The sequence below is a fragment of the Schistocerca americana genome, chromosome X, assembly GCF_021461395.2.
Source record: "Schistocerca americana isolate TAMUIC-IGC-003095 chromosome X, iqSchAmer2.1, whole genome shotgun sequence".
NCBI lineage: Eukaryota > Metazoa > Arthropoda > Insecta > Orthoptera > Acrididae > Schistocerca > Schistocerca americana.
The window spans coordinates 876,845,377-876,854,996 of NC_060130.1; the positions used below are offsets into that span (position 1 = coordinate 876,845,377).

At 42.3% G+C, this 9,620-nt stretch overlaps 1 protein-coding gene across 1 annotated transcript in view; it reads left to right on the forward strand.

The window, feature by feature from the left end:
• The window catches only part of LOC124555214 (PI-PLC X domain-containing protein 1-like), an 87,326-nt gene extending 85,977 nt beyond the window's left edge, over positions 1-1,349 (forward strand). The window contains exon 6 of the mRNA XM_047129064.1: positions 719-1,349. Coding sequence (XP_046985020.1) covers positions 719-1,092 — 374 coding nt within the window. The 3' untranslated portion in view covers positions 1,093-1,349. The remainder of the gene's footprint in view (positions 1-718) is intronic.
• Positions 1,350-9,620: the final 8,271 nt, after the last annotated feature.

Sequence of the window (9,620 nt, forward strand, 5' to 3'; positions counted from 1 at the left end):
TAGAAGTCAATATTATTATCAAAGAATGTCACTTTTAGCATTTTATTTCTTATGATGAGTCCTTCTAATCCTAGCTGCAGATCACTTATGTTTGTTCAGGCAACTTAGGGAAATGCAGCCGCATGATGTCTTTGACAACAATCAATACTGCGACAGGCAAACAACCAATCCTTTTCATGGCACAAATACAGTGAGATAGTTTTATATCAGGAAATTAAATTCCTTGGACAATGCACTCTTCTTCCATTTGTACCTTGAAAATGTCAGGAAGCTTCAAGGCACAATATGAAAAAGAGAAAACTACAAGAAATTATAAATTTCTCATACGGCGAATTCTTATCGCATTGGTACCATAAAAATGATGGTTGTGCACCTGTCACAATATCAACAGTTGTCAGACATGTCACCTGGCTGATTCCCACATGTTGTTTGAACATTTTATACACCAGAACAAATTAAAGTTTCATACTTCCGCTCTTCTTCGCCATGTCTTCACTATTTTTTTCTTTTTTCTTATAACTTACTTGATAGTTCCAAAAGAAGCAATTCATAGTTATTATATATTGAGATTCAGAATCTGAATGTATCTTCAGCTGTATCACAGCCTTTGATTCTTTTTGGTAAGTATGGAGTTTCTGCTTCCTGCTTTTATAATGCTAAGTGAAATTTTGGAGGAATAATCATCTAAGTATATAACAAGTACACTTTCTTTTTACAGAATTTGACTGGTTATGGCCACCTATTACTCACAAGTGGTTGGAAAGTAATTCACCTCAAGATGTAAAGGAATTCTTGCAAGAATGCATTGACAATGCCAGGATATCAAATGAAACCACCTTTTGGGTTGCTTCAGCTTTTCTCAAACCTAGTCCCATAGACTTTATGTTTGGTGGTGCAAAAAGCCTACGTGAGCTTGCAGACAAGTTAAATCAAAACCTAACAAGGTGGTTTATGGATGAGTGGTGGGAATTTGCTAATATTGTTAGCACTGATTTTTTTCTGGGCAATACAATAATTGATACTGCTGTAAAATCTTGCCTTGACAAAGCAAATAATTTAACTCAGTCTCGCTTAGATATTAGAAATAAATGAAACCTCAAATGATTATCTGCTTCATTGTCAATATATGAACACATGCTAGACAAGAAGTCAAGAAGACAAGTGCTGTTAATAGAATATTTGTTGTAGTTGAAGTGATGTAAAAATATGCATACTTGGTGTGAGATGTACACAATGGTGGACAGCGGGAGATGTCTGTGGTTTATTGTAATTTTTTCTGTAACCAATTGTAAATAGCGGAATAATATTTGACTAATTAACAAAACATGTAATAAAATACTGTTGGTGCATATTGGAGTTTTATTTTTTACAGTACAAACCTTGTATTCACATTTTCAAAATGGTCAAAAAGTGTCAAAATAATATTTTAAGAGGTCTAAATTGCTAAAACATGTACAAAAATCTAAAAAATAAATTAATTATATGAACAAGAGGTGTTTCACATCAGTTTATAATGTTTCCACAACATGAGATGTGTTTAAAAAAGATACAGTGGAAAATATTTCCTAAATAAATGCTTTTATATACACAAAATTTGTGTTTTATAACACTGAAGATCTTTTGAAAAATAACTATGAAACTTTTACATGGCTGCAGTAAAGTCATAATGTTCAGTATTTGCAAATTCTGTTCACTGCTGAGATGCAGATTCTACCAGTTTTATTTTAAGTTTGTGGCTGACATTTTTTTAAATAATCTCTTTAGAAGAAACTGCAACAAATAGTTTTATTAATAATTTCATTGTCTTACAAAATATTTCTGTATTCACTTTTACTAGGACAGAATGTTTTGTGTTTTCATTTCACTCCTGACTGTAACTGGAGAAGTACATAAGGTACTATGAACTCATTATCAATAATGACTTGGTGTGTGTTAATAAATCAGGAACCAAGAAAATGTCCCAGATTCTTCAGAAATAGTAAAAAAAAAGGTAACCCAGCATTAGAAGAGATATTGCACAGTAATTAAAAAGATACTGAATGTGCTTTTGGGAGGAACACACAAAATCCCCAACCTGTACACTGAGATTTAAATTCTCAGTATTTTCCTATGTCACTTTAGGTGAGTGCTGGGAGCAGTGTCTCGAAATTTGCCACATTTAATTTCCAGCATCAGCCTTTAAGAACTATGAATGTGCTTCGTTCTGATGACCTTTATGTTCATGACTCTAAAAATTTCATCACTTTCTTAAATAAGTTGTCACAAAAATGTATGCTGTCATGAACTCTGTCACCTTTGAAACTTCCTGGCAGATTAAAACTGTGTGCCCGACCGAGACTCGAACTTGGGACCTTTGCCTTTCGCGGGCAAGTGCTCTACCAACTGAGCTACCGAAGCACGACTCACGCCCGGTACTTACAGCTTTACTTCTGCCAGTACCTTGTCTCCTACCTTCCCAACTTTACAGAAGCTCTCCTATGAGGTTCGCAGGAGAGCTTCTGTAAAGTTGGGAAGGTAGGAGACGAAGTACCGGCAGAAGTAAAGCTGTGAGTACCGGGCGTGAGTCGTGCTTCGGTAGCTCAGTTGGTAGAGCACTTGCCCGTGAAAGGCAAAGGTCCCGAGTTCGAGTCTCGGTCAGGCACACAGTTTTAATCTGCCAGGAAGTTTCATATCAGCGCATACTCCGCTGCAGAGTGAAAATCTCATTCTGTCAGCTGTTTAGTCCCCCTTAAACATCCTAACAACCACCACCATCATTCTGTCACATTTATTAAATTTCTTAGTGCTGAAACACCTCACAGCAAATTGTAAAACAAAATAGGCCTCATTTTTCAACTACCTGGTAGCATCTTCTTCTGGGTTCTCAAATAGCAATTCTGCAAGCTGATCTCATTGCCACAATTATTAATTTCTCTTGAGGACATCCAGAAAACAAGTTGCATACCCATTGTCATATTCTTGTGTATCACCTGTAAAAGATGGTTGTCACAACATGTTTAATAAAGTGTATAAATTTTTGTGACTCAGTACTCAGCCATAAAGTGCCAGGCTATGGATCCAAAGTTCTCAGATTTGATTCCTAGTGAATCACAGGATATTTATGTTGCTTTTCACTTTCTTCTTGGGCAGTGTCACTAATGTGAAAAATTCAACTTGCTGTGTGGTTCAGAATTCACTTTAAATTATAGGTTTCCTTATAACTGGCTGGCCAAATCACTCCAAAAGTCAGAGCTAGGCAACAGAATATCACCCTTACACCAACCACAACCTTTCTGACTCAGCATTCATTTGTCCATGATGGAAAAGGTTAATCCTCTGTTTCATTAATTCCCTATGCAGGTATGTGCAAATGTATCTTCCATTTAGAGATATATGACATCAGACCATGCAGCATTCCTTGACATTTTTTTTATTTAACCTAAATATTTTTTCATTAGTCCTTTTTCTGAATGAAGTAGCAGCTTGAGAATAATAATACTTTCCACTCCACTGTTAATCACAAATATGAAGTGTTCACCAGATTTTTGTATGCTTTTGTTTTAGTAAGCTGTACAATATCTTATAGTTTTATTTTATATCTTTACTTCTTAGCAACAACACTTATTGAACACAGTTTAGTAGTGTTGCGTGTGAGAAATCACATTAGAATGAAGTATTTTGATTTGATTTTATTGCAACACCTACACTTGACATTACTGCTGAAAATGTGATGATATGGACTGTTTGCAACAGCCAGATACTTAATGTCTGTGTTGCAGTTGGTCCTGAACACTTCAGACACATGTTGCAAATGTCCTGTCCAGTCACCTTGCATCTTCTATAGCTGTGTTCCCTTCACAGAAGATATCATATGGTCGTTGGTCCATTGATGATGCTCATATTTACATAAAAGAGGATTGCTGTGTTTTTGACAAGTAATGATTGCATAATTTTCAGGGACACCATAACATTTTTTATTAATTGCCAATATATGATGTGTACCATATTTCATCAGAAACACTGTGAATAACTGAAAAAGAATAAAACACACTCTTATACTATGCATATCTTTCCTCATACATCATTGCCATAAGGCTGATAACTGATTCAATAATATAATTGCAAGTATGAGCCTGTGCTATACATGTCTTTCACTGCATGCCACCAACATCACTTTCTCAGGCTGTTTTGGAGTATCTTTTCTATAAAATGTCAGAGGTCATAAACAGCAACCTCCCTTATAAGTCATCTTGTATCTATCTGAGCACCACATAACCACAGTGTTAGATTAGATACATATAAAAGGTTACACTGTAGCATCTTACTCATGCAGAACTAATATGGGAAGAGGAGGAGTTGTTACCTATATTAAGGCAGAACACAAGTTCCAAAACATTGAGACAAATAGATTTTGCAGTGATCAGTGCATAGAAATGTGTGCTTGTGAATTAATACTGAAAAATAGTTCACTTTTAATTAAGACTATATATAGATCCCCACTGGGAAAATTTGAACTGTTAACAAGGAATCTGGTTTCCTTACTGTACTATGTGTCAGATGGCATCAAGCAGCTAATAGTCTCGGGTGACTTAAATGCATATTTTCTGAAGGATTCTGATAGGCAAAATGAGCTAGAAAACTTGTTTGGATTCCACAATTTGATCTCAGTAATTAACTTTCCAAACTGGGTGAATGAAGATAGTAGGACCCTAATTGATAACTTTTTTGTTGAAGCTCAAAGCAGAAAAATAACTGTTTACCCAGTAACGAATGTTCTTGCTGATCATGATACCGATTCACTTAGGGTAAATAAGACAGTGGCTTACAGTATGGATAGTCCTCAGTGGAAAACAGTTGGAATGATTAATTACTCTACGACAAAAGTTTTTCAGAACAGTTTACAAGTGATGGCCTGGAACGAAATTTATAATGAACCAAGTGCTAACATAAAATTTAATATATTCCATGACAAATTTGTATTATTACTTGAAAACAGCTGTCTGCATAAACTAATCAGAAAGAACATTAAACAGCCATGTAAAAAAGCCTGGACCACTAGAAGGATTAAATTTAATTGTGAAAGAAAAATAGAAATGTATCTATTGATTGGAACAAGTAGTTTGTAGTTGCACCCTAAGACTCCTCAAATTTCTAAGAAAAGTTATTAAAAAATCAAATAACATTACCATAATGTCAGAAAACAATAATTCTGACAACAGACTCAAGGCTATATGGAATGCAGTGAAACAAGACACAGGACAACCAGCCACAGAAAAAGATAACATGAACTGAAAGGAAGAGGTATAAATTGTGAGTCACAGGTAGTACATATCTTTAATAATTACTTCTTAAGTATGGCAGAAAGTATAGGGGCAAACACTTCAAGAGAAAAATTACAGCAGGATGTTGAAACCACAACTCTCATAAAATTCAATCCTATGAATGTATCACAAACTTCTTCTGGTTTTGGTGGTGTTTTCGTTAGAGTACTACAGATTTGTTCCCATGTAATTAGACCCACGGTATCTGAAATATGTAATGCATCAGAGGGAGAAAAAAGAGGTCCCTTGTAAATGTTCAGCATGTAACCATGTTCACAGATTAATTTGTAATGTGAATGTTAAGTGACTTGGTCCACACCATTACATGCAAAGTGGCCCATGGGGCATAATTAACTAAAGGCAATTTTCCAGAGAGACTAAATTGTGCCTTTGTCAAACCGCTCTCTAAGAAAGGTGAGATGGAAGTTCGGGTTGGTTACACCAAACAACACCATTTTAGCAGTAGTTCATTTATTCACCTAAACACATCAAAGGCTCACAAAGAACTGAACATGGCGGAACAGCACAAAGACGATGCTCAGAGTCCAAAGATAACCTTAGCTTAGTTCAAAGATGGATGCATCGATATTGGTGTTGATTTGATTGGCGCCACATAGCCCCCCCCCCACCGCCCCCCCCCCCTGCAGTGCGGAGTACTCTTGAGATTGAGAGGCCGGAAGGGGGGGGGGTTGACTATGGTGTCGGCAGGAGTGGTCCGCAGGAGCTGGACCACAGTTAGCTCGACAGCGTCATCGGGGAGCTGTGTGGGTAGATGTCGTGAAGGAAGGCTCGGCCACCGAACCTGGAATTTGTTGAAGTGAGCCGGGCCTCGTACTGGGCGTACTGGTCATGCGGCAACAGGTAGGCCGAAGGTTTGTGGGTGGAACAGAACGACGACGATGATGTCTCCGGTGGGCATGTCCAGGTCGACGTCGGGCGATAGGGATACACATTTCACCAGGTGACGGGGAATGGCGGAGGTTGTGTCATGAGCACTGGATGAAGAGAAACACTTGATGAACAGCGTATAATCATGCAGTATTATTGAGATGTCGTGGATTATGCCTGGGGGGACAGGCACAAACACCCTGAGTGAGGGCACGTTCAAGATGGGGGGGCGACGGTGGAGAGGTCGAAGGGACCGGAAAAGGGACCGGCGGCGAGGGCGTGATCGTAGGTAAGCTCAAAATGGGGAGCATGTGGTCACTCGATGGAGTGCGTAAGACCGGAGTAGAGGGCGAGGTCAGAGGAGAGCTCGACGAATGAAGCTGGAAGTCACTCGACTGAGTGTGTGAGTCTGACGTGGAGGGAGTGGTCAGAGCGTCGTGAGCCACGACAGTGAGTGGTGTGGTCGTGGCCTGAAAGGGGGTTCTTTGCAGCGTTGGCACACGACACAGGAGCGTCCCCATTGCTGGCAGTCCTTGTTGACATTTCTCCACACAAAAGCTCCACTACGAGGCAAGCGGACGCACTAACACCAGGGTGGGCTAAATTATGCAATGCGTTGAAGACAGCTCAATGGAGCGTGGTTGGGATGTGGGGGCGTAAGGTGCCCGTACTGTTGTCGTACTAGATCTCACCAGAAATGCCAGGGAAGGTGGTGTGGACGAAATGTAGTGAATAAGTAGAGTCTGAAATCAGATTTTGTGTTGCCTCGTTGGCGGGTTGGAGGTTAGCAAGTTCAGAGAGGTCTAACAGCGAATGAATAGCGTCGGCTCATGAAAGGAAATCAGCAACTATATTGTCAGCACCCTTTATGTGTCTGACATGGGTGGTGAACTGAGATATGAAGTCCATGTATCTGAAGCGGCGAGGAGGCGGGTCAGCTGGTGGGTTTGTAATGGCCGCAGCCAGGGGTTTGTGGTCCGTTAAAACATAGAAAGGGCGTCCCTGAACATCAGTCTTAAAATGCTTAATCGCTTCGTAGACTGCGAGCAACTCCCTGTCAAACGCGGAATATTTTCATTGTGCATTAGTGAGCTTGCACGAGAAGAACTGCAGAGGTGAAGTTTGGCCGTGGATTGTCTGGCTGAGGACAGCGCCGATGGCAGCATTGCTTGCATCTGTGGTGATGAAGGTAGCGCGATGGTGCAGGCCTCGGCAAGAAGATTTTTGAGGGCAGTGAAAGAGTCAGTCATAGCAGGGGTCCATGGAACGGGCCGAGATCCAGAAGTGTTGGTGCCTGCCAAGGTGTCCATCAGTGGAGCCTGAATCTTGGCAGTCCGAGGTAGATGTTGGTGATAATAATTAACCATCCCCAGAAAGCGCCAGAGCTCTTTGAATGACGAAGGTCTGGGTAGGTTTAGTATTGTTTGTACTTTCTCAGGGGGCAGTGAAATGCTGTCGGTAGAGACCCGAAAACCAACAAAAGTGACAGCGCGTTGATGTAGCTGCAATTTGTCCTGCTTGGTCACAATGCCTGCTGCTGTGAGAGTCTTCATAACAGTTCGCACATGTCGAATGTTGTCCTCGATGGAGGAGCTGAACACAAGAATGTCATCAAGATACGCAAAGCAGAATTTTAGGTAGAATAGCACTTCATTGATGAAGCGTTGCCAGGTCTGGGTTGCGTTTTTCAGACTGAAGGGCATGAATTGAAACTGAAATAACCTGATCGGGGTGGTGATTGCTGTCTTCTCGATGTCTTCAGGTGCCATGGGGGCTGGTAGTAGGCCCATTTGCAGTCAATGACAGAGAACGTGGTCGCACCTGCGAGGGAATTGGTATAGTTGGCAATGTTGGGTATGGGGTAGGTGTCCACAATTGTTCGTGCGTTTAGTCGACAGTAGTCTCCGCACATGCGCCAGGACCTGTCTTTCTTGGGTGTCATATGTATGGGCGTAGTCCAGCTACTGGCAGAGGGTTCAATGACGCCGGAGCTTAGTAGTTCAGAAATTTGATTTTTAAGGTCGGAGAGGTGCTCGGGACAAAGTTGATGTGGTTTACTGGAGGTCGGGGGACCCAGTGTGAGGCATAGCTTGTGAACCGTGCCGTTTGTTACGACGGAGATGTTGCCGGCGGCACGGGAGGCGATTTGGGTACAATGTGTGGTGGGTGGGGCAGGTGAGGCGTAGTTGTGGTGTTCGGAGCCACTCGGCGGATCCGACGGGAGCCGTGGCGGCGAAGTGTACCAGGAGTCAACGTGACAAGATCACCGCCGGCCCGAAGCAGTGGTACCGTGGTCGGGTGAGCTCGGTAGAGCTCGTGAGCCGTTAGAGAGTCCATTGTCCGAGGGCGCAGCCTGTGGCAGCACGGTCGCGGGTGAAACGCTTGGCGCGAGTGCACTGTTTGTGTTGTCAGTGGCGGTCGCACGGCGGCGCGCAGGAGCCGAAGTTGCATAGTTTGAGGTGCTGTCAGCGAGGGGTGGGGTATGAGCCGTCAGTTCGGGAAGACGTGACGCACGTCACGCATGCGCAGTTGTGTCCAGCGGAGTGTCAAACGCTGCCATGTTAGGGGGATATGGCCCTGCGGAACTATCAGTAACGTTATGCCAGTCTTGATAGCACAGCTGTGAGGGGTAACAGATGGTAAACACACTGAGGCTCGATTGCTGGGATTGCAAGCAGATTCGGCGCACTTACTGACCTTGCTTTGTCCTTTCTGTAGTGTCTGTAATCCTTTTGCTGCATCGGAGAGCTGGAGCTGTGTTTCGTGGAGCCGGAGGAAGAGCTCAAAGTTTTCCTTGTGTAGGCGAGCGACGTGTTCAAGTTCGACAAGGCACTTGTGCGTGGTTTCTTGTAACGTCATCGACAGAGACGAGCATGTATGGATGAGATGAGTCCGGACCGATGTGTCATGGGGGGTTGCTTGATGGAGCACAGGGGAAGTGAGTCTTGGATTGATGATGAAACACGGTGTTTCACACTAGGTCTGATGAAAGTTTGTGGTATCACAAGAAGTCAATGCCTAGTATAGGTTTGTCAATATCACACACTAAAATAGTACACTCGAGTTTGCAGTTTGTGGAGAGTGAGACGACGTGGCACATAGCCGTCTCCAGAGCTGGTAAGGTTTGTCGTTGCCTAGTTGCTTGACATGGAGCACTCGTCGTATTGCTGCCTCAGTTGAGCGTTCAAGCCAACGTAGAACTGTCTTTTTGGCTAGAGTGTACCGAGTAGATGAGTCTGGGGCGTCGACCAGGTCAGCAATCAAGTCGTCGTGGTCGTGCACGTGGGTGATGAGGCACAGAAACCTGGTTGACTCGTCGAGTTTGTAATGGTTGAACACTTTGTCCACAATTTTGAACCAGGTTATTGCTCTGTCGGGATTAAACGGTGGCAGCATCGGTAATCAATGTAGAATGTTCGGAAGAACAGGTTG